The following is a 27,503-nucleotide window of genomic DNA, read 5'->3' as shown; positions in this document are numbered from 1 at the left end:
TCATACCTTATTGTGTGTTTGGTTAGTAATAATGATTTCAATACCTAATATGACTTTATTCTGATTTTACTCCAAGTATAGCTTTAGAATATCTTGCCTTAATGACCTATAATGTTTTCAGAAGAATGTCAGTGTCATACTTTAGGCATCTTTGTGGTTCAGCTGTAAGCTTGAGAATTTATAACGCTAAAATTCTGGGTTCAATCTCTGAGGTAGGCACAGCAGAGCTAACTTATTATGCTGCTTTGAGTTTAAAACAATCAGTCGAATTTTAATTTTATTCCTGTCCTTTGTGTCAGTTATTAAAATAAGTCATATTTATAGGCAACATAAATAGTCAATTATTATTTACAATTGTAACTTACAAGTTTAGTTTATGGATATTATATTTCCAATAGTATTTTGGGAAGTAAGCATTAATGAAGCGTTAAGTTTAAAAGATTCTTTATAGAGAATGCTATTAAATTTTCGGGTACTTACTGGCGTTAGGTAAGTCAGGTGGTCTCAAAAATAATTATTATTCAGTGGGAACGCAAAGTAAAAAATAACTACATAAGCAATTATTTGACAATCTGTGATTAAATTAAGTGTCCTTAGTTAATGAAGTAATCGATTAAACTATTTAGAGATTACTTGTTTGTTTTGGTTATTCACACAAAGCTACACAAGGGCTATCTGGGCTAAGTGTTTTAGGGGAAGGCAGCTAGTCAACAGGAACCACTGCCAATTCTTGTCGGACCGAATGGTGGGGTTTGACAGTCACTTTTATAACTCAACATGACCCAAAAATGCAGTGCTCGATTATTATTGTTATTGTTATTTGCGGTAATGGGTCGTGTCGATGAACCCGCAGAGCCATAGTCCAATACGCTAACCATTGGGCCTGGCTCAGTCCAAGCTGCTGAAAAAAAAAAAGATCAGATAGCCTCTGAATAATCCTAGGGTTACCAGCAGGGTTCATAAATACAGGTACAACGCCAACAGACATAAACAAGTTGACATTACATGTTTCGCAAGGGTTAAACAAGTACGTTCATCATCAAAAAACGTTTCACGTTAATTTAATTTTATAACTTTTGCATGAGTTGCCTAAATAAAATATATAAAAAAAGTTTTTAATGATTTGTATTTATACTTTGTGTTAATTGACTACAATGTTTGAACTACAAGTCTTTTGTTGTTCTTTCGTATTTCATGTTGGGCTGAGGGTCTTAGTTTATGATCTAATGACTTTAGTTTGATTAATACCTAAAGAAATATACCATTATCCGAAATAATTTATGGCTTTTCATCCGGTTCTCAGTCTCACTGATAACTGTACTATGAGATAAATATAGTTCTGATTGTTTGTTTGTTTTAAGATACACAATGGGCTATCTGTGCTCTGCCCACCACGGTTATCGAAACCCGGTTTCTAGCGTTGTAAGTTCGCAGAAGTAGTTCTGCAAGATTATTAATTTTGATAAATAGGTATCGGAAGTTTTCCAGGGGATTTTTGTCCTTAAAAAAAAATTCTTTCCCAGATAGCTCAACAATAAGATTGGGATATATAACTTTAGAATTCAGGGTTATAATTTATTGTATAACCCGTTATACAATATTGGTCTAAAGCAAACAAATCTTGCGACATTTGTTCTTTTTTATTTTCCGTAAACATTTTACTTATGCAAACTGCATTCGCATATTCATTAGCGTAAATCAGAGCTATGTAAAACATCCAGTGCGTCTAGTGAACAGCTCAAACACAAAACAACACATATAACAGACTTTATACATCTACATATCCATACCTATAACATCCAATGCATCCACCGAGTTGCTCAAACCCAAATCAATACATGTAACAAAGTTTGTTCATCTACACAGCCGTACATGTAGAATGTTTAATGAATCCGCTGTAACATATATCCAAAGTAACATATATAGCAGACTTTATAGATCACACAGCAACGAAAATATACAGAAAAAATATTTTTACGACGTTACAAATTGTTTGTATTCCACTTGCCCCAAGACTATCGATTTGGGCTGAGCGCGAATCAATAGTTAGTGTGTGCTCGCACTGTGCATCCGAGTATTCATGGTTCGCGTCCCGTTGCCGCAAAAACGCGATTGGTACTTTGGGGGCATGGGTGTGCTATTAGAATAACAATTAGTTCCTACTATTCTATGTGACAAGAAATGGTGGTAGGTATTATTAACTAGCTGCGTTATCTCTAGTTATATCAGTTCAAAACTATGGACGGTTATGCGCAAATAGCCCTTTGTAGCTTTGCGCAAAAAATCTAAAAAAAAAACAACCAAACAAACTATTGATTATTCTTAGCATGATTGCATCGCAAAACAAATGTTTTTAATAAAATGAGGTTCTTATTTCATTCTTTATTTATGCATTCTTTACTACTTATCACTTTCGCGCTCATATGTATTTGTGATTATCCATTTGTAAAAATGTATATGTTAAAATTTTTCTGTGTATTTTAAAAATAAAGTAACATGTTTTGATCTATGGGAATAAGTTATTGTCGTGACTTAAAACCTCATAAGTAACTATTCTGATGCATTGGGTGTGCATGAGAACATTAACCTTACATTAAGACCATTAATCTCTCTCGAATTACATACATATAGAATCCTCATTCACGATGAACAAGGCAGGCAATAATGAAACTGTTCTATTTCGGATAGAGAGGATGAGCTTTAGGACAAGATAGCACGAATAATGGAGAAACTAACACAAATGTCGTCAAAATCCTAGAAAAACAGGCCTATAATGTTCTGTATCCAAGATAATTTCTTAGGTAATTACGAACGGAACCACAAAGCTAAATTATAGCATTAATCTGGAATTAAATTTCTGTTTTTATACGTTACCAGAAAATGGCAGCGTATCTTGTGTCACCATTTGGCTTGCTTTAGCTTTCGGTCGATCGATTTAGGCTTCATGGAGATTTTGAGCTTGCGGTGCTTCTCACACGGACGATTAGCTCCAGAATGGGATGTTTTGATAAAGTTAGGAACACGTTTTAACTTTCTGCTACATTCCTAAGAGACATTTCCTTGAAAGAAATAATTAAATTACAGTGCCAGTATATTATTTAATGAATTTATGTTCAATGGCTGAATGAATGCCAATTTGTTCGAATCTCAACAACAAAATATTAATTTATTTCCTCAAATTTTATGAATAATTTCTGAATCAATGTAAGTTTTCAATAACAAATTATATCAAGGTACATACAGTTTGTAGTAAATAAGTATGGAGCAGATTAAAATAAATTGTATGAATATTATTTCAGAAAATATTTCTTTGCGTGTATGCCATAGAAATGTAACATTTAGGTTTTTGTTGTGGTTACTCTTTTACTGCTTTAACCGAATCTCCTATGAGTATGACTTCTATGTAGCTGACTAACCGCGTACAAGATAGGGAAAATTCACTGTTAAGCTTGCAAATCTGAAGCTAGGCCTATTGAAAATGATTAGCTTCGCAAAACGTTAAAAATAATTAATTACCCATACTTGAAGAATGCGTAGCTTATGCTTACTGACCACATGTATTAAACTAATGAGTAAATTCCAATGTACCTTATTTTTAAGATGAGGGGTTATACTTGTATTTCGCTGTTGTTGTTTGCAATTAAGCACAAAGCTACACAATGGACTATCTGTGCTCTGCCCACCACGGGTATTGAAACTCGGTTTATATCGTTGTAAGGTAAGTCCGCAGACATACCGCTATGCCACTAGGGGGCCCGTACATATAGATAATTATTAAAATGTATATTTATACTACTAATAATCAAAATATTTTTCAACATATGCTTTGACTATTTTTTATATCAGACTCATGGTAACTTTCGCGGTAATTAAACAGAACACGAAAAAGAATGCATTTGTTAAGATTTTACCTATATGCATATACACCACACACATAGGGCTACATAGCCATTGCGATAGAAGCTCTTGAATGTTGTCTCAAGAACAAGTCTGCCTTTTAAGATGGTTTTTGCCCGTATATCCTAATAGAATTTTTGTAAAATTCCTGGGCGATCCCTATTATGAACCACTATCGTAGTTGTTTATGACTAGCAGAGAACAGCAAAACATTTGGGGTCAAAGTACTATATTTTTTGCAACATTACGTCTTTAAAAAATAATTTCTAGAATAATACAAACGAACTCTAATCGAAAACATCGAAATCTATATGTCCACTAGTCTTAAGTCTAACATTAGTTAAGCCTTTATTAAGTGCGGCCTATATTCGATAAAGAGATATATTAACACTGTAACTTGTGTACGTTGTTTGCTTTAGTCTAATCGCAGACACCGAAATCTATATGTCCACTAGTCTTAAGTCTAATATTAGTTAAGCCTTTATTAAGTGCGGCCTATATTCGATAAAGAGATATATTAACACTGTAACTTGTGTACATTGTTTGCTTTAGTTTAGTTGGGGCTAAAGTACTTAACGTACTCAATACTATCAATAAATAAACTGAAAATATTATTCTACGACCTAATACTAAACTTTTTAAAAACTTTGATAAGTTTTTAATATGTTGTTATACAATATGTCTACTAAAGTATATTTACATCCGCCTTGTGTTTACATCCGTTGAAATGAATGCGCGCGTATTTGGACAAAAATTGAAAAGTATTATAATATTTTTTCCCCCAGAATAACACTGTAGCAAAACAATTTAATTAAAAATCTACAAAGTCATCAAATCTGTTTACATAGTAATACATACATTGAAGCTATCTGCAAAAAAGTAACGATATGAAGTTTTAAGTTTCCAGGTAGCACTATCATTCGTAATTTTTTTTTTACCAAATTTAACCATTAATTTATCTTCTGTACATTTTTTTTTCTCAGTCAAGCCGGAAGCGTTCATTTCTCTGAAACTCAGTCATCCATCTGGGAAACTGCATGAGGGGGATGACGTTTTCCTGGAGTGTCGATCCCATTCTAATCCTGGCATCACTGAGATTCTGTGGTACTTTAACAGAGATCTTCTATTGAACAGGACAGCAGCTGGGATATTAATAAAAAACCAAACTCTAGAGATCAAGAATGTAAAAAGGAGACACTCTGGAAACTATGTTTGTAGTGCGGAAAATGTCGAGGGCCGAGGCAACAGTGATGAGTTTAAGTTGAAAATCAAATGTAAGTTTGATTCTTAGAAAAAAAAAATAGAACATTGTCTTACCTTTCTAGTTCGTTTATAAAGGAACTGAAAATAGATTAAAGTGAGTTAAATATCATAATATAACGTTAGAAAAGCAAAGATTTGATTTCGATTTTTTTACTCTTTTCTTATTTCATCAAATATTTGCCTTTCAAACCAAACAAGTATTCGTTTTATCCTCATCCTAAATAACAGAAGAATGGGATTGTACCTATTTTGTAACATATGCAATCTTTCAAAATTTCGAACATTGTAAATTGAAATGAAAAAGAAAATTGGCTTTTCCATTAAAACCAGTGATCCTTTACGTTTTCATTTTATTTTCTTCATGTTTTTTTTTCATTTTAAGATTCTTAGGTACACTGAATGAAGCATAATAAAACACGTAGGATTTAACTTGAATTAACTCAAGCTTACAAAAGACATCAAGACCGAAACGTACAATCCGTTTTTGAGAAATGAATTTCCCAAACATACATTTAATAATTAAAAGTTACTTGGATAACGATTACCTAGCTGTTTATCCTCCTGGTGGCTAGGGCACTCGACTCTGGGCAATCTGAGGATCACGAATTTGAATCTCATCATCGAAACACTCGCCCTTTTAGCCGCGGGGATATTATAATGTGACGGACTAACAACACTAGAATCCGGATTTCGATACCCATGGTGGGCAGAGTATAGATAGCTCTTTGTGTAGCTTTGTGCTTAACTACAAACAAACAATATATATTTGGGTGGTATAAAACGTTTATAATACGTTTTAAACTTTTAAACGTCATTGCCTTGACCTTTGTAGTGTATATAACCAATTACATCGATTCACAGTTCTTGTGATTATGTATCGCAATCTCGCATTGATCATTTCGTTTACGTTTTTCGAGTACTCTCATGGTTTTCGTTTTCAGTTTATTTACCTATTCAGATACACGCAATGCATTACTTTCGCACTGGAGATAAATGCTCTTTAAAATTTTTAAAACTAAATGCCAATATCTAATTCTATTAATATTTTGTCTTCAAATTCTGAATAATATCATCTCTGGATATAATTTAAATCCTCTGTAGAAAACCTGGCACGCAGTTCAAACGAATTTAAAATTCTGTACGAAAACATTTTAAAGCCCAATAACCTTAACCTCGTCCTTCCCTCCTCACACACCCGTAGCTCAGCGATAACTTTGAAGGCTTATAGGGTTAAAAATCGGGGTTCGCTACCTGCGATGGGCACAGTGCAGATATTACAACCAAAATCATTTTACCAACGAAATAAAAATAGTACTTGTTTTTGTTTTGTTTTTTGAATTTCGTGTGAAGCTACACGAGGGATATCTGCGCTAGCCGTCCCTAATTTAGTAATGTAAGACTAGAGGGAAGGCAGCTAGTCATCACCACCCACCGCCAACTCTTGGGCTACTCTTTTACCAACGAAAAATGGGATTGACCGTCACATTATAACGCATCCACTGCTGAAAGGGCAAGCATGTTTGGTGTGACGGGTATTCGAACCCGCGACCCACAGATTACGAGTCGAGTGCCCTAACCACCTGGCCATGCCTGGCCCAAAATAGTAGTTAGCATTATTTGAAGCTACCAAAGTCAGTATTATGAACACTTTAAAGCAGTGGTTCCCAGCATTTTGTGGCCCTTGCACCCCCTAAGGAAGCCCTCGCACCTTTCCCCTAAAAAGTGTAAATTAGACATTTCCTCTTGGCGACATATGAGGGAAAACGGACCTTGTATAGGCCTCTTCTGCGCACCCCATGGACCCTCATTTCGCACCCCAGGGGTGCCAACACCCATGGTTGGGAACTCCTGCTTTAAAGACATACTTGCGAAGGTAGCCCTTGTGTAGCTTTGCGTGAAAATTCTAAACAAATACACAAACTGTTTAAGCCTCTTGTATTACCAAATTATTTTAAAATTTCCACCTTATTTTTTTAACAAAAACGAAATAGTTCTACACTGAAGTTTGAGGTTAGCACTCTTCAAACAGCGAAGAAAAATTAATGTACTGCTGTAAGAAAACATATAGAGCAATGGGTATGGTGGAATGTTTTTGAACTAAAACTGTATTTTATCATTTTACAAGACTTTAATCAGGAAACACATCATCCGAAGTGAATTTTTTTTTCCTATGGTTTTATGTACTTGATAAAAGTCTTCCATGTTAAATCTGTCTTTAGATAACGGTTTGTTTGTTTTAGCACAAAGCCACACAATAGGCGAACATCCCCTCTGTCTACTGTAGGGAGTCGAACCCTGGATTTTAAATTACCGTAAAATTACCACTGACCTATCTGGGGTTTTTAATTAGTAAATATATCGTTTCAGTTCTAGTTTATTCTGGAAGTTGAAAATCCAGAAGCAGATGACGAAAAGTTACTTTTAGATTATTTTATACTCAATCTACTTAAAGTAAATACTATATAAATAAATTCTTTGAAGAAAAGCCTTTACAAAACGAACTTGTAAAAGCGCATAAAAACTGATTTATCTTTAAGGAAATTCGATTTTTTATTCTCTGTTATTTCAACAAACATTAGTGAAAAAGAGTCTAAAAAAGGCAAGTTGTATCAGTTTAACTATTTTATCTAAATATGTTTAAACACAAGAACTAAAAAATGTTGACACTATTCCTCATTTAAAAATTATATTTAATATTTGTAAATATCAATATTCATTTTCTAGATTTTATTGAATTGTATATCCGATAAGAAAAACAAATTTCCTATTCAGCTTTAGTGGATTTCTTTTATAAAAATATGAGATGTTCTTAAAAATTTAGATAAAAAATAATTAAATTTGTTAATTTCAACTATTGGCCATAAAGAAGTTGTGTGAAGTTGATATATTTCTTAGGAAATAATCGTTTAATATCATCTTCGTTTCTTGTTAATGTGTTGTCAGACGCATATACTTCTCCAGCAGTTATCTCTTTGTAATATAGTATTTGATACCTAGTCACTTGAATTTCTTCTGTAGTTCTTAACTCTTTGTGATACAATGTCCGATCTTCAGTCACATGATTTTTTCTTCAATTGTCAACTTTTTATGTTCTTTATGAAACAGTTTCTGATATCCAGACACATGAATTTCTTCTCTGTTGTCAACTCTTTGTGATACAGTGTCTGATATCCAGCCAAATTCATTTCTTCTCTGTTGTCAACTCTTTGTGATACAGTGTCTGATATCCAGCCAAATTCATTTCTTCTCTGTTGTCAACTCTTTGTGATACAGTGTCTGATATCCAGCCAAATTCATTTCTTCTCTGGATGTTAACTTTTTATGAAACAGTGTATGATATCTAGCCACATAAATTTCTTCTGTCGTTGCCAACTTTTTGTGATACAATGTCTGATATCCAGCCACATGATGTCAACTCTTTGTACTCTTTATGAAATAGTGTCTGATATCCAGCCAAATGAATTTCTTCTGTTGTTGTTTTCAACTTTTTTGCGATACAGTGTTTGATATTCAGCCACATGAATTTCTTTTGTTATTGTCAAATCTTTGTGATACGGTGTTTCATATCCAGCCACATGAATTTCTCCTGTGTTTGTCAACTTTTTGTGATACAGTATCTGATACCCCTAAAAGCTTGCGCAATAAAAAAAATCACCCGAGTAGCCATTATATATCTAGAATTATGACTCTAAATGTGTGTTTTTTCACACTCTGTCCTCTTGAATAGATGCTCCAATCTGTAGAGATGGTCAAAAGACATCTTATGCTGTGTCTTTAAATGAAGCCGTTGAGGTCATATGCAAAGTGGATGCAGAACCTAAAACCGTCAACTTTACATGGAACTTCAACAGCTCAGAAAAGAGCCGAGGGTTTTTTATGTGAAGAGTGATGGCGTGATAAGTGTCGCAAGCTACATACCCCGTCAGAAAGAAGACTTCGGTGTTTTGACGTGCACGGGGCAAAATGCTGTTGGTATACAAGATAAGCCATGCCAGTACAATCTTATCCAAGTAGGTAGGTAAAACCTCTGACTATAAAAATAATTCTAATATCATCTTAGGCAGGCTGACTATTATCTCAGAAATGGTGATTACCCCTGGACGAACAATTACAAAATCAGGCAACTAAATATGAAATATTTCGATATGAAGTAATCTAATTTTATAGTTTTGAATAATGAAATATGAACTTGAATAATTAACAGACTAAATCAATGTAAAATATGCTTAATGGATAGGAAATTTTCAGTTTGATTCAATTTAATCATATCTCACGGATTATAAACGTATCAGGTTTAATCGATACATTATAATACCTCTCTTTATAAAATAATTAAACCTGCCGATATAGATGACACAATAATGGTACGATGCAAAGTTACGTACTTTGCTGCAGCTGAAAAAAAAATCTTATTAACACTAACCTTTACAGTCAATTAGTCACCGATTCGACTGCATCGTTCAACCTCAAAATGAAAACTATCGTTAATGACTTGATTCACATAGGTAACTTTCCATCAGACACTACCAAAATAATTGTTAGTAATCTTAGAACTTCGGAATTTAATCTTTTCCCAAAAATCCATAAATAACGGAATCCTCATCACTTAATCACTTTTTTCTGCCTGTAACTGCTCCACTGAATTAATTTCGACTTTCCTTGACGATGTCCTTAAACCTATTGTCTCCTCTTTCCCAACTTACATGAAAAAAAACCTACACAAAACCTATTTTCAATAATCTTAAGGTTTCTGGTAGTGAAGCTACATTTTTTACCATGTACATTAAAATACTTTACATTTGACGAAGGTATGACAGCTCTCAAACGTTGCCTGGTTCGAGGGTCTTCACTAGACCCTCCAACTCATATTAATGGCGAGTTTTACCAACAAGTAAAGGAGGATGCTGTGGATACCAAAATGGGTCCTTCTTATACATCATCATTTGTTCGCTATATAGAAAATCGGATTTTCTCCACCCATTCATGAACTCTTCAAACTCCATACGCTATATTGATGACATTGCTAGTCCAGCTAATGCACTCTTGTATGAACTAAAATATTCGTAGAATGTGTTTCCATCACACACCTACCTACCTTCACAAGCTTACCCACATTTTTATTTAAGACTGTCGTTTGTCTACTTCAATCCATTATAAACTCACATATTCCCATCCGTATCTACGCTACGACTTTTCTCATCCACGCCATAAAGTTTCCTTATTTGCAATTCTTAAGACTGCGTACACGCTGTTGTGCAAAAAGCTCTAGACAGTCAAAATATAAAGAAACTAAATAGTTCTTGATTTATCGCTCCTACTCTAAGTTTTTATAGAGAAAACCGCGCAACAATTCAGTAAAAACTTTCAAATACCGTTTATCTTTACTTACCATCCTAATATCACTAAAGTTGCCCAGATCATGAAACAAAACTTAAATGTCCTAAATGATGACCCTCATAACTTCAAAAACTTTTATTGAACATTACAAAACATCAATAACGTTTTGTTCCACAGCATCTTCCAGAAACTATCCCCCACTGCGAACTCAGGCCCAAAACGAAATAAGTCACATGTCCATATGTTAACATTGCAACACTCATATATGACCCCAATGAACAATTCCAAATATAACAGTCATTCACTTGCATTTCGATGAACCTGATGTACTGTGTCAACTGTAAAAAATGTGGTTTACTATACAATAGTCAAATATAGCTTCGTAGATTGTTCACGCAAACATCTTGTCTATATAAGAAATATTGACATTACAAACTCCACAGGTAGACACTTCAATAACTCTACGCACTGAATGCATCTCCAACTTCTCTATACTTGGACTCAAGTTTCATTTCTCTACTATAGCGCAAAAGGAAACGCTAAGAAAAAGCGTTTCGTCTTTAAAATTTAGGAGTTATTAACCCCCTTAGAATGAACAAAGAATTATTTTCCTCTAACTTTAATCTCTTCCTTTTCCCCCACCTTTCCGCTTTCTTTTATGCTTTCTCATAACGAACGTTGCTTTGCGTTAACAATTTGTGTTCAATGAACGCATTCTTCTTATTATTCACAAGCGAGACCACTTAATATTTTTATATATTAAGCCTTTTTTACCATATTTGTTGCCTTTATGTCTATTCCTTATTTTTACTTTTTTCACGGGTTTATATTCAATTCCCATATTTTTCATTGTTGCATTTCACTGGACAATATCACTAGACGCAGGCTTTCATTCTCTCATTGTTTGTAATTATTTTGTTGCTTTTATTCATGTTTTACTTATTTTTTACTTAGTTTGTTTAGTTGCTTTGTGTAATAGGTCATTACTCTAATTTATTATCTCTTTCATGATTTTTTTTATTTTTTACAAGTTTACCCAACTAATTATTATTTTCATTTGATGTGTGTATTACCTTTCATATTTTTATTTGTTCTTTTCTAGCTCAAGAATACGTTCTTGAACTTTCAAGTTACCAGTTCTTTGTTCTTTTTTCATACCCTATTTCTTCTAAAAGCCGTTTTCTCATCACTGGAAACCCGATGAAGGGGTGTTGCCCGAACCGATGTTTTCATATTCTTTAACAAGGTTATTTTACTTTGGCGAATGTTTGGTTTTGTTAGTTGTTTTTTTTTTATACATACTAATCGTACTTAGTAAGTCTGTGTCTCTGACTGAACCAATACACACTAATACAACTTGGTAAGGCTTTTTCTGCTTGAATCAGCATATACTAACACCAACTGATAAGACTAATTCTAAATGAGTCGATATATATATTTATCTCACTTTGTAGAATTGTATAGATTGAATCATTATATGTTAATTCTACGTGATAAGACTGTCTCTGGCTGAAACACTACACGCTAATTCAATTTCAAAAGACTGTTTTTAAGTGAAATAGTAAGTACTAATCTAAAATCGTAAGAATGCCTCTCACCGAATCACTATATCCTAATCCCACTTGGTAGGACTATCTCTGACTAAATCACTATATCCTAATCCCACTTGGTAAGACCTTTTTTGACTGAATCAGTACGTATTAATCTCATTTGGTACAACTGTCTCTGACTCAATCATTATGTACTAATCTCACTTCGTAAGATTGTTTATCACTGAATCACTACATCCTCATCCCACTTGGTAAGACTTTTTTTGACTGAATCAGTAAATTATAACCTACTTTATAAGGCTATCGCTAAATGAATCAGTACATACTAACCCTTTTAGGTAAGATTATAAGATTAAATCATTTTAATAATCTAATAATATTCATTTAACATTTTCAGTTTGAATCAGTATAAATTGATTCCGCTTGGTGTGAAAATCTCTGAGTGTAACATTGTGATTTATATCAATACATAAAGTTTTGTTAGATTAAGTCATTGTAATTCTACCGTACAGCATTGTACAGTTATCAGGATCAATATTCGTAACTTTAAACCAGTAGACATACTGTGCTTAACATGACTTATACACACATTAAATATTTGTGTATTTTTTGTTAAGCAATGGATAAATATTGGTTGATCTCAAAATACTGAAAAATAAAAAGGAATTTTATAAACATTTAAAATGATAAAGATTACATTTATTCTAAATTTGATAGAGTTTAATACTACACTATTGGGCAAAAGTTTTCAACAATTCCTGAAACTCTTAAAATTGTTTCTTTTTCCATCTTACACTCATAGGAAATGATATGTTAAGATAAAAATATCCTAACAAGAAAACTTCATAAAAAAAACCGAAACTATTTATTACAAAGGCACTAAGAAAGTCTGTCTTAAGTGGAATATCTTCACGGCTTGACAACTCATGTGTGTATACACACACACACACACACAGCTACGTAAGACTAAAAGAGATCGATGAGCTCATAAATCATATGGTGTTGTCATACTGGCAAGAACTTTGTGGTCAATAATATTCTTAATTTCCTTAATAACCAAACAACTCAAAGTTCACCCTAACCGTTGTAGCTACTAATTACAATGTATGTTAAAAATAAGGCAAATATCTTCTCGATAAAGAAACGAGGTGTTTAAGTTGAGTAGAAATGTTGTTTCAATGATAATGGTATTATCTTGTAACGGTTGAATCCAAATTTCTTTTTTGTAGTGAGCTAAAAATTATCAACTTATAAACGCATTAAGGATGATTTGAAGCAGTTTTAAGTTAAACACTATAAACACATTATTAAATGAATCTCTAGCATATATGCTAAATATATTATTTGAATTATGTTCAGTATCTGATAATAAAAATTTATATATATATATATGTATACATCGACTATATACGGTATTTTTAGCAACAAATCTTGCTCACATTACTTATACTTCAAAATGTAAACTTCAGGATTATGTATGTAACACACAAAGTAACCTCAATAACAATAAATCAGTGTATGCATGATCAAATTAACAGTTTTATCACATTGTATTTTTGTCTACCTGAAACTCAAAGTATAAACACTTTATTATATGATATTCTAACTCACAATTGTATTTAACATAACGTTATCATCTTTTATTATTTCTGGAACTAAAAAAAAAAGACATATTTTGTTGAAAATTATGTTTGAAGTATCATATTCTCAAAATATATTTAATTTAATTTCTGTTTAATTACAAATTATTATTCTAACTAATACGTTTTTAGTACCTCACAAACAAAATAACAATATCACAGATAAAAGAAATCAATAAACGAAGACACAAACAGAGAGAGATACGTATGATTAATTAATGCAGATTGTTTGTTTATATGTATGTATCAAAGTACAGCCTCTCAGTGGCACACTGGTATGTCTGCGGATTTACAACGCTAGAAACCGAGTTTCGATACCCGTAGTGGGCAGAGCATAGATAGCCCATTGTGTAGCTTTGTGCTTAACTTCAAACAACAACAATAGCGAAATATAATATAACCCCTCTTATTAAATATAAGAATTTACTCATTAGTTTAATACATTGGTCAGTAAGCATAAGATATGCATTCTTCAAGTATGAGTAATTAATTATTTTTAACGATTCGCGAATCTAATTATTTTTAATAGGCCTAGCTTTAGATTTGCAAGCTTAAAAGTGAATTTTCCCTATCTTGTACGCGGTTAGTTAGTTACATACAAGTCATACTCAAAGAATATTCGGTTAAAGTAGTAAAAGAGCAACCACAACAAGAAACTTAAATATTACATTTTTATGGCATGTACGTAAAGAACAATTTTCTGAAATAATATTCATACAATTTATTTGAATCTGCTCTATACTTTTTTTCGCTTCACCTACAAGAGTGTGAATTCTCCTTTTTCTACCAAAGTATTATTATAATTTATCGATTACGAATATGCAGAGCAAACAGTGTTATAAAACGTAAAATTCGAGTTTCACAAGACACGTTTTACTAACATATGTATGAAATAATTCATATAAAAATATTATAAGCAAACAAGTTCAGGATGCTCTATTTTCTGTAAAATTTCTCCGTGTTGTAATTACTCGTTGGCTAGCATCTTCTTTACTACATAACGAATGTCACAGAAATTAATTAATATAAAAGATAAGAAATATAAAAAGTTCATATGAGCAGCAAAACACAAAATGATGTCTTCCTGAAACATACAATGTCCATATAATTCCCTTAATTGTTTTTTTAACTTAGAACATCGGCGCTTTTGAAATGGTCTCACCTCATGTTGTATAAAACGAATTGTACTGATTTAAGTAACTTTATATATATATATATACGACCTAAACTAACCTAAAAACAAACCTGTGTGTAGTAAAGTAAAGGGACCGGAGTATCCATAAAAATGTAGTTGGAGAGCCTATCCTTGGTTTTTTGTACTATTATAAATGCAATTCTTTGTGGGTTGTCAAAATAACATACTCATCTTTAAAAGCTTCCATAACCATGAAATATTTTCTTTTGTGATACACTTAGCATGAAAAACGGGAATATAATATTGTAAGAAATCGTAAACTTACCTTTAATACCCAGTATTCCATCTAAGAATTCTTTCAAAATCTCCTCAACTCCATTTGGTTTATTCTTCTTGGTTGGTTTATATGATAATTTACTCACAGAGGAATAGAGACTTTAGATATATTTGTTGTCAGGGTTAGGTCGGTTTAGTCCAATCTCGGAATACCAGATATAGTCTTTTATTGATAGTCGAACTAAAACAGCTAAAAACAAACAAACTAGGGATTTAGCTAAAGTTGCTAGTGCATGACGAAAGACCCTGATTTCAACAAGTCCCGACCTTATGTGATAACTATCTTGGTATAAATGAAGGACTGAAATATATAAAATATCTCTAATGGTTTTTTTCATGCTACTCAAGCTACCTTTCCACCCTTTTAAGATAGGCTTTTCCTTAACATAGGCGGTGAAAGTATTAACAATGAAGCTACCAGTCGCATTTAACAAAACTTCTTGTTACATTCATGATAAAGTTATTCAAAGTTATGTTCACTTTTAATTATTTGTCACTTCTGATAGCATACGACTAATCAAAATAACCGCGATCTGTCGGTTAGATTTTAATTTGACCTATTAATCTGTTTATTTGCATCTACAAGTGTATTATACATAGAAGCAATACACAAAATACAAAGATGCAATCATTATTGATCGAAATGAGTCTCCTGTACCTCGAAAAAGATTATTTCTATTGGCCTTGCATGTTATGCTTATACGTATACGACACACTGAAAATTGTGATACCAACATTGAATTTGTTATAAACAGGTATGTCATAAAATAACTCAGTAAAGACAGGATATGTGGTGACAGCGACTAAAAATCTGGACAAGTCTGAACTCAAGTTAAATTTTGGAGATACACTGCTTTTTAGTCCTTCATGAACACAGATTTGTCAAGTTACCGTACATGACTAGAGATTTCTTTTCTAAATAGACGCCCTCCAATGGCACAGCGGTATGTCTGCGGACTTACAACGCTAGAATCCGGGTTTCGATACCCGTGGTGGGCAGAGCACAGATAGCCCATTATGTAGCTTTGTGCACAACTACAAACAAACAACTTTAAATAGACCGATAGCTAGAATTTCGATTTCGTGTAATAAAATACCGATGTATTACAAATACATCATGCTAACACGCATGTTTTAAACCTTGGGCACTATAAATGTAGGCTGTTTTAGTATGTAGGATTTAAGATTTTAATATGATACATGCAGATCATGCTGAAAACATTACTAATATATATCCAATTAAATATAAAATTCAGCAATGAAAAAAAATAAGAAGAGAGAATCAGAAGTCAATTCATATAACAGCTAGGTCATGCGTAGGTTAGTGATTAATGATTCGGACTGTGAATCCAAAGATGCAAGGTTCGAGTCTCGTTACCCCAAAAGCTCGCTTCACACTTTGAGGCTGTTGGTACATTATAAGAGTGACGGTCAAATCGAATATTCGAATAAAGTAGTCCAAATGTTGGCGATAGGTGCTGTTGAGTAGTCTCCTTCCCTCTAGTTTATGAAGTTCAAAATACTGACTTAGATAGCTCATGTGTAGCTTTGCGCGAACATACAAAACAAACAGTATGGTTACAAAATGAAGTTTGAATTCATGACTTAGAATTGGCGTTATAGAAAAACAAACTTGAAATTCTATGAACAAGTTTTAATTTAATCAAAATTTTCTGGTTAGGTTTGGTTGCAAGTGTAATTGTTGATGATTGCTCGTATTGCATGTGATACATAAGAGTTATTCGGGTTTGAATGCTGAATAGTCGGTTTTGATAATTATGAAGATTGAGTCTAATATAAGTGCTAGTTTATTTCAGTAATTATTAATTATGTTTTCATGTCTGTTAAAGTTAAGTCTGATGTTTTTACTAATCTGTTAAGTTTGAATCCAATCTTTCCTATGACTTGGATATAATGGTTTCTATTGGCATTGTATGTTATGCCTAAACGTATACGACACACTGAAAATTGTGACATCAGCATTTGATTGTTTTTGAATTTCGCGCAAAGCTACACGAGGGCTATCTGCGCTAGCCGTCCCCAATTTAGCAGTGTAAAACTAGAGGGAAGGCAGCTAGTCATCACCACCCACCGCCAACTCTTTGGCTACTCTTTTACCAACGAATAGTGGGATTGACTATCACATTATAACGCCCGCACAGCTGAAAGGGAGAGCATGCTTGGTGTGACGGGGCATCGAACCCGCGACCGCAGATTGCGAGTCGAGCGTCCTAACCACCTGGCCATGTCGGGCCCAGCATTTGTTAACAACAAGTATGTGAAACAAATAATTCAGTGAATAAGGATATATCGGATAATTCTTATACATAAATACAAACTGGAAATTCATAGGATGATTTTATATTACTGATTTTTGAATTTTTATGGTTTACAGCATAACTGGTTATAATAAAAAGTTACGTAAACACGCTATAAAGAAGTTTTCTCTACTTATACACCTTATTCTTTAGAATGTTTATAACATTTTTATTTCAGAAATTTTAATACTTCATGATAGTTTTAAAGTTGTGACATTAGCTCTTTCTTGTAAAATGTACGTATCTTCTTATTTGCAGTCAACAGATTTATTATGTCTCATTTTTATATCTCACAAAGGACATACATAACTGCCTTTGTGATATGTCTACTTCATCTACGGATGCTTTTCTCGATTTAGTTTCAAGGAAAGAGAGGAACTTAGTCTTCATATATATATATTTTTGTTCAATAGCGTCTCATTTGTCTGAAACTTAATTAGGATATCCATCAACGACAGCCTTTTGCTCATTACCTTATCTATCTCTTTTTAAAGCTTGATTTATTGCTGCATGTCCATGTTTGTGTAAGAAAGTTTGAAACTCAGTTTACAGAAAATTCTTTGTAGACGGGGCAGTTATCTTTACTTTGTCATCTACAATTACTTAAAGATTTCTCAGCTGCGAATTGGCTTAAGACTGATAATAAAAAATAAGATTAATTCCAATACGCTGCGTAAAAACTGCCACATGTAGTTCCTTCTATAGAAGCCCATTTGAGATATTCCATTAGTTAAACCTTCACTCAAAGAAGACTAATTTTGTAAAATTCAGCTGATTTGCTTCATTTAAGTAATCCCATGTGGTATACTTTTCATATTTGACTTTGTTAGTGCTAATCCGTCAACAATATAAAAACATGTTCATTATCTACAATCCACACTTTATATTTTATATTCTAAGACTGATATTTTATACGAGGACTCATCTAAAGAGTACAAGTTAAAAACTTAGCATTGTAAATAAAATTTGCTCGTTTTAGGACCTTAATACTGAAATGGCAAATGATGCTGGTGAGGAACATCTTTAACACTCCCAGTTGTGATATAAAATTTTACATTTAGTTAAAATAATCAAAATTTAAGTTTCTCTTATAGCTAAGCTACTCACTACAGTTACATGTTATTTTTTATAACTCAGAATTGTTGCTTTAGAAAATATAAGCATAACATTAAATATGAAAATGTTCAACTAATTTCAAGTTTTCTGATAAGGGTGCTCCAAAATTTCAATTTTGAAGACTGTTCAGAATGAGTCTGATGAAGGAGTTATTTTGGTTTCAGTGACAAAACGTCGATTTCAATGACATGAAGATTCATTTTGATACAAGTGTAACTCTAATTTGAACAAGTGTTAATTAAAATGGTACCACTTAATATGGTAAGGTAAAATTCAACCTTTCTAGTGAACTAGATCCAATTCCCTGTTAATGTTTATCCAATGATTTGTTTATATGCGTAACAAACTTGTATAGTGGCTTAAATATAGATGTTGGAGATATTCCACACTCTTCAAAATTAAAAAAAAAATCGGAAAACAGCTAATGTGGGATAGAATAAAAATGTATCAAATAAAAACATTGTTTTGCCATTATATTTAGCACAAATAAACACGAAAATAAAGTACACCTATTGGTGACGTCACAAACATAACCTTAAGTTTAGCATAATTATAAACCTATTCCTATTATAGGTTTGTATTTTTTTATTAAAATAGTTTCTTTTATTTTACGTTTATTTATATTACGTTCTCGACAAATAATTTTAACAATTTTATTTTCTCTACAATTTCTGTATCCTTAAAATGTTGGTAAACATGTGATGGAACACATCCATATTCTACTATTCCAGTACATACATTTCTACCAGTTTCCACTATATAGAGATTAATAGAGTCTGTACATTATACTGTGTAAACTACTTCTTTCTCAACTGTAGCTGGTTTAATTCTGTTTTCTAAGATTGTATTCAACTTTTCCTCGTAAAAAATAAATATACCTACAACTGGAAGTTTATTCATCTTTTCTGTTTCTTTCCACAGTCTTTTTATTGTAACTGATAAGCTAGGTACATAAGGAATTACACAATAAACCAAATTATCTGAATTAATTTTCTCTTTTTATCTGTCAACTTGTCAGTTCTTAAGTATTTTCTAACCACACTAGTAGAATAATCATTCCTTCTCACCAATACATTTTTTCCAGATAATTTATTTCCTTATCCAGCTCTTCTTCCGAACTGCATTTAGTTTTGCTATAGCCAATAAAGGTTTTATGATCTCTATTTTTGAAACTTCTGATAAGCTGATAACCAATTCAAGTAAAGATCAATACATGTTTCATTTCAAAATACTTTCATTTTAAAATCATTTTTAACCCTGCTAACCATGACATTAAGAAACGATAATTCACCCTCATTCTCATTCTCTTGAGTAAATTAAATATTAGGGTGTAACGAATTTAAAAATACTAAAAACTGTTTAATTATTTGTCCAGAAACAAAGCCAGCAAATGCATCGTCAACATATCTGACAAAAGAAGCATAATCCTTGATTAACCGTTCTTTTAACTTTATAATCAAACATGTTCATAAAGATGTGAGTGAGAACAAGTCCTAAGGGACTACCCATACTTATTCTTTCCCTTTTATCATAACATTTCTCAATAAATTGAAATACAGTTTGTGTTTTTGTAAAGAATAACATTAGATTTAAAACTTCTGGATGAAAGTGAGTTATTGGCTTTTCTTCATGTATAAAGCAAGAAAGAGCACAACCAAGAAAGTCATTGATTGATACTGATATAAATGATGAAAAAAAAACGTTAAAACTAACTTAAAAACCATAAGTATTGAACGTATCCAACATCTGAGTGAAATGTTCTGTATTTTTTAAAACACACTCTTCCTCTAATGCATCAAGTCTCAATATCCAGGTAAAAATTTACCAACTTTATAATTAAGCGTTCATCTAGTGAGTACAATAGATCTGAGAGGTACATCTTGTTTATGTATCTTAGGCAACCCATAAATGTAAGGTATTATAGGTCTCACAAAATTATAAAGAGAATCATTTAATAAATTTCTTTTGTTTAAATCTAATAAAAAATAGTTCAATTTATTTTCTCTGTCGGGTTGTTAGTTAAAGGTATATGATGCTCTTGTGTAAGGCTTATTGTGTAATTCTTTGGGTACCTGGCTTGTCAAGTACGACAAAAAAGGCTGTGGAAAGAAACAGAAACTTTCAGTTGTAGCTAAATTTATTTTTTACAATCTTAGAAAATAGAATTAAACCAATTAATGTTGAGAGAGAAGTAGTTTATAGTGTAGATTGTACGAACTGTAATAATTTCTGTATAGGGGAGACTGGTATAAATTTAAATACTAGAATAATAGAACATGGACATGCTCCGTCACATGTCTTCCAACACATTTAAAAATACATAAATTGTAGTGAAAATAAAATTGTAAACATTTTTTTGTCGAGAATCTAATATTAATAAACATGAAATAAAAGAAGCCATTTTAATAAAGGAATACAAACCTTTAACAAATAAAACACAAGGAGTAGGTTTATAGTTACGCTAGCTCAAGGTTATGTGGTAAAGTCACCAACTGAATGTGCTTAAGTGTTGTGTACAATGGTGCTAAATACCTGGTGAAGCCATTTGAACAGTGGCGAAACGTTGTTTTTATTTGATATATGTTTTTTCTATCCCTTTTTAGCTGTTTTCTGATTTTTTTTTTAATTTTGTGGAATGGTTTCCTTTTACTAGTTTTTGTATATTGATGGATTTTTAAACCTCATTATTTACAGCATAGCTGATTGTTGTACAGTTATATAAACATGACTTACAGAGGAATATTTGCTACAAATTAAAGTATTCCTAAGAAATTTTAACATAATTTGGCTGTATTTGGAACATATTAAAGGGTTATTGTCTTCCGTTTTTACTAACCGCGTTAAATAAATTTTTTCTAAAAGGTTAAAATTCCAACTTAAGTTGTCCTTAATTAACAAATCAACGCAATCCAGTTAAACATATAGATACTGTATACGTGCTTTAAACAGTTTAAATGGCCAAATAAATGATGATTTACCAATGTTTTATGTTTGTATACATATAAATCGTGCTCTGTTAACGATGGTAGCTCGTCACGAGAATAAAAAAGGATCACAGTTATTTTTTTCTAAAACATCATTCTGTGCTTTAATACTTCTCGGCAATTTCAATATACTAACTATGACGCTTTAATATTTTTTATGTACATATCATAAACACTAGTCTGAATAATCATTTACTAGTTTGTTGTGTTTATTTATTTGTTCTTAGAAAGTACGTTTAGAGATAAGTTTGGAATGTAACCATTTCTTCTGCCAGTGTTGTTGTTTGCGATTTAGCACCAAGAAAAAAAAGGGCTTACCATATTATAAATCTTTGTTAAATAACGTCTCATTTGTCTGAAACGATCGGCACCAGCTTTCAAACCGTAATCAAGATACCATCCGTGGTATTCTTTTGCTCATTACCTTATCTATTTTTTTTCAAGCTTGAATTAATACCTTCCGACTTGCTTGTGCAAAAATGTTTGAAATTTAGTTTACAGAGAAATGTTCTTTAGCTCAGAGTTTAGTACTTATCTTATCATCTACATTAACTTGGGCTCTTTTAATATAACTGTGGAATGTGGCCACCTGGATTGTACAGATAACAAAAACAAAATAACTTATCTAAACCCCAGATGGTTTATTTGTTTAACGCCATCCCATGTGACATTGCTTAAATGAACAACACTTCGAATGTTAGGTTCTTAATTAAACAAAATTATAATATTTATTTTTCAGTTCTCTTGTCGTGTTGTTGTAGATAACAACGTGTTTATTAGTGATCTTGTAAATGTGAGTTAAAAGACGAAATGGTATTCACTATCTAAACCCTTTTGTTATATTGTGTTAGATTATTCCATTTCATACGACAACAAAATGTGACCCAGCATGTACTAACTTGTTAACCATACAATCAATTGGTTAACTGTTTCGCATACTAAGTTTTTGTTCAGACAAGGAAATTGACATTGTATGTTTTTACTAAAGTAAAGTACAATGTGGGGAATTAACAACTAGTTTCCCATAAGCCTATAATAATTATATAAATTACTTTAACATAATATATATAGAGTCCAGCTACACAAGGTATTAGATAATTCGAATATAAGCTCTCTTTATCAAAATCCTGTTATATACTGTTTTTAAAAGACTTGTGTAACAGAATAACATTCAACCTTTTTTTTTCATTAGTTTACCACATATTAATTTAATATTGAAGGGTTGCTTAGTTAAATAATATTATACTCATATTTTTAGGTCCACCTGGTGCTATACATTCTTGTAATGTGTCCAACTGTTCAAGTGGATCCTTCACCTTAGAATGTATTCCAGGAGACGACGGTGGGTTACAACAGAGTTTTCATTTAGAGGTATACAGTTCAGAGTCCAGTACACTTCTGGCTAACATAACGAGTACGCATAATCCAGTTTTTCGCGCAACCAACCTTCCAGCAGGAGAATCTTTCTGTCTAATAGTTTACGCTGTTAACGCCAAGGGCCAGAGTCCCGAGTTTAAGACCACAGCCAAGATTCCTTTGTCAGCCAAGCGGCAGTTAGGTAAGTGTAGTTAATAGCAGAGAAGTACAGAAGCCGCTGGTATACTCTACAAGGACAATGTGTTTATCTAAGATGTCGGTTTCTCTTGTGTTGAATTTATTGACTTATTTTCTTATCAATAACGTTAGCAGTCCTAAGCGTACAAGGAACGTATTAAATTAGGCTTATATTTCTACCTTTTTTGTACTTTCACTAGAAAGCACATCGCCGGTGAGTTTAACATTCTGAAACACTAAACCTTTAAATAATTACGTCGCGTAGGATGAGGAGAACATTATACATTAGAAAATTACTTTGTAACAGTGGCTTTCTTTATAATTCAAAATATAGCTCATAAAATATACCACCATCCTGCCTTTGAAAATATTATAAACTTAACAGATAGAATATTTAACCATTAAAAGTGATAATCTTTTAAAAACAACTATAAAATATCTTATTAATATTTAAGCACATTTTTCATTATTTTACTTCGTTATGTTATATGGAAAAAATACTCTTGTATGGTACAAAAAAGGTAGTAACTAACATAACAGCCTGTAACCTTATAATGTACATAGAAACAAAACTTTGTTTAGACTTGTCATGTTATATTCCTTGAAACAGCATGTTAACAATACGTAAACGATTTGCCAGGTGATATTCTTTGAAACACCCTGTTAACAATACGTAAACGATGTTACACTTGTTAGGTGATATTCTTTGAAACACCCTGTTAACAATACGCAAACGACTTGTCAGGTGATATTCCTTAAAACACTCTGTTATTAATATGTAAACGACTTGTCAGGTGATATTTTTTGAAACACCCTGTTAACAATACATAAACGATGTTAGACTTGTCAGGTGATATTCCATTGAAACACCCTGTTAACAGTACATAAACGATGTTTAGACTTTTCAGTGATATTCATTGAAACATCCTGTAAACGACTTAACAGGTGATATTCATTGAAACATCCTGTAAACGACTTGATAGGTGATATACCTTGAAACATTCTGTAAATAATACGTAAAGACTTGTCAGGTGATGTTCCTTGAAACACCCTGTTAACAATACGTAAACGATGTTACACTTGTTAGGTGATATTCCTTGAAACATCCTGTTAACAATACGTAGATATTTCTTCTCCTATAGCTAGATTTCAAAGTTATAGTTTACATAAGCATAAACACCTTGTTCTTCTTTTTAGTTCTAAAAAAATAGGATCAAAAGAACTGTTCCTTTTAATTGAAAGTAGTCATATATTTATTATTCATTTTCGTGCTAACATATTTCACATAAACGTCGGTTTACTTATGTAACACTAAACCCATCTTTGGCAACGTAAGAAGGGTAGTCAATCATATGTAGTTACTCATTATTTTAAAAGAGTCATTAAGTGGAAGGAGGATACAATTATGTGTTTGAAAGTGACGTAAGAGGCATAAGCATGTTTTTCAAAGATAAGTTAGATATAACGCTAAGTTGCTGAGACCTGCTTTTTTATGTATGTCCGATTTAATTTTGTGTTGCAAAATGACGTGAGAATTATAAATATTTTTCATATATATAATAACAGATATAACTCTGTGTTACAGAGAGACGTGCTTTTATATATTTGTCACATATAACTCTAAGCTAGACGTGACGTGAGAGACATAATACTATTTTCCAAAGATAAATTAGATGTAACTATAAGTTACAGAGAGATATGCTTTGGTATATTTATGTTAGATCTTATTTACTCGACGCCGCTACCAAGTGACTGGAGATGCGTAACTATAATTTAGCTGCGGCATAGCGGTTCATTGAATAGCTCTGGTTTTTTTCAAGTACAAACTTTTAGCTCATAGCTCCATCTCTTGACCGATTTGAGATATAATTACAGCCTCTTGTTTTCGAATATAGGTCAGATGCAACTCCATGTTGCATGACCTTGATTTTTTACATACATGCGACACAATTCAATGTTACAAGGTGGCGCGAGAAACATAACTACGTTTTTCAAATATGGATAACATTTAAGTCTATGTTGCAGGAAGACATGAGAGGGATAACTATTGATTTTTGTTCAAAGATATTACGATAAAATATTATGATAAATGCATTCACCAACACGTAATATGAGGAATAATGTAATTTACCATTATAAGCTGGGCTTTCATTGATAAGTTTATTGCATTTGTGAAAAGATCCTGATAGATACATCGTGCTCTTTCGGAATATTATTTCGGCAAAATATGTTTTAGGGAATAAGTAAACTACGTCTAAGAAATGTTTCTGAGTGTTAAGTATATCAGATATTTAAATTGATTTCTGATAAAAATGTATATTATCTTTCAAAAATGGGTTATAAACTGTAATTATATTAGATATATAAAAATGAGTTCTGATTAACTTCTGCTCAAAGCAAGCTACCTACAAAGAACAGAACTATAGATATATATATATATATATATATACATATCTACTAATTGGCATAACTACTTAAGTATAATGTTCAAACTACGTTACTTATAACCATTAGAATGCATTCTTTAGTTAGTTGGGTGCCCTCGTTGTTAGTAATATGTTCGGCCGTAATCTTTAAAACGGATTCTAAAAGATAACAATATTTTATCTCTAAAATAGGCTCTAAGGAACAACTACTTTTGTAAAATGGGTTTTGAAGGTTAAATATAAACATCGGTAAAACGAGTTAATGTAGATATTGTTGTAGGCTATGTTTGTTAATAATTTTTGACATTTGTATTGTTGTTTAGCTAGAGAGAAGCTTGTTGTAGCGTGGTGGGCGTGGTTTAATGACTAAAACTTTCTTGAAAGTTTAGGAAACAAGTTGAGCAGAATAATATGGGACTAAGGCTAAAGTTGTTGATGATTCTGTCAGTCGATTAGTCATTGATCGTAGTCAGTGAAGTAGATGAAAATTATTCAAGAGTGAGTCTGTTAGCGAATGAATAAATATACAAGTTATTTTGAAACATTTATCTTGTTTGGTTTTGTAAATTCTGAATTAGGCGTGTCTCACAATAACAGCAATACGAGAAGTATCATATTAAAATCGGCCTATCGCTCAGTGAATGTTAAGTTAGTTACATTAAAGCAAAACTCTAGAACTTGTACAACTAGTAGTTGAAGAAATAAAGTGCTTTCATTATAATTAAGTGGACTGAACCTTGCGTTCTTCTTCTTTTTTTCCTGAGTGATCTTAAAAGAATCTAGCTAACAATAGGAACTATTATAACTGCTGTCAGGGGTGGAATTATTTTGATAAAAATAATAAAATTATCTAGCTAAATTTCAAGACGTGTAAATGCGCAAGAAGTGAGAATGGAAGTTTAATGGAAATGATGAAATAGTGGAAAGAAAATGAAAAAGGAGGCGACAGAAAATTAGAAGAAAGAGACAGAAAGGTTAAAAGTTTCAGAAGAATTGGAATCTGCACAACGTAGGGAGATAAATTCAATAAGAGAAAATCACTGTATCAATGCTGAAAAAGAAACAAATTTATTTTATCTAGCGACGTTTCGCGGAACTCCTTTTCGGCGGGTTTAACAAGAAAATGAAATTAATGACAGTTTTATGTTTAAGAACTTGACTTCTCATGTGTATGTACTACTCTAGACGAACAATATGCACTTAACAATGGGAACAAATATGAAGGAGGTAAATCTATTGCAAGTTAAACAATATAGTAGATAAAGAAGATAAAGGAAAAAATAATAACGATAAATACACATGCGAATATATATATATATACTAGCTGAGTTACCCGGCGTTGCACGGTGAAAATTTAGATTTGAAATGCATAGATCAATATTTTTTTCAGCAAATTATTCAGTAAGTAGACAAAAGCTGTGATGCGAGAAATAAAAAAAGCATTTAATCAAACAAATAAAGCTTTATTTGGAATTATATCGTGTTTGAGCTTGTCTTGTTCTTTGAGCCTGAAGTCGTACATCATGTTGCTCCTCTATTTCCTGCTCTCTCTAAGTTATTTATCTTACTTTTTGTGCTTGAAGTTAGGTTTAACCTTGTTCAGAAGTTTCTTGTTGTCTATACCCAGCTTGCCTTGATGATTCTGACTGAACTCTGGCTTTGTGCTGTTCAACAGTTTCTTGCTGTTTTTGAGTAGCCTGCCTTTCAGCTTGAGCTCGAAGTCTAACTTTACGTTATTCCAAAGTCTCTTCCTGTATTTGAGCAGCCTATCTTCCAACTTGTGCTTGAAGTCTTTGATTGCGTTCTTCTTCCCTTTCAGCTGCTCTTTGTACTTGCATTCTTTTAGCGGCAGAAGACTTTACATAGAAAGGGCGTTTCTTGGGTGGCATAATCACTTGTATCACTAAACAATAATTTGCAATTCACAAAGTTACTAAATGATTTAGG

General features: G+C 32.3%; 1 protein-coding gene across 2 annotated transcripts in view; it reads left to right on the top strand.

The window, feature by feature from the left end:
- LOC111084911 (nephrin-like) overlaps positions 1-27,503 on the top strand; it is a 166,949-nt gene that overhangs the window by 122,852 nt on the left and 16,594 nt on the right. Inside the window, exons 7-8 of one of the 2 annotated variants that reach the window (XM_022381473.1) lie at positions 4,881-5,171; positions 8,888-9,151. In XM_022381473.1, the coding sequence (XP_022237181.1) occupies positions 4,881-5,171; positions 8,888-9,042 (446 nt within the window). In that variant the 3' untranslated portion in view covers positions 9,043-9,151. Of the gene's footprint in view, positions 1-4,880; positions 5,172-8,887; positions 9,152-27,503 lie in introns of those variants that run through there. The other variant, XM_022381468.1, reaches the window with a different exon arrangement.

The sequence above is a fragment of the Limulus polyphemus genome, unplaced genomic scaffold (genome assembly GCF_000517525.1).
Source record: "Limulus polyphemus unplaced genomic scaffold, Limulus_polyphemus-2.1.2 Scaffold7, whole genome shotgun sequence".
In the NCBI taxonomy this organism is placed as follows: Eukaryota; Metazoa; Arthropoda; class Merostomata; order Xiphosura; family Limulidae; genus Limulus; species Limulus polyphemus.
This window is presented reverse-complemented; position numbering and strand designations above follow the sequence as displayed.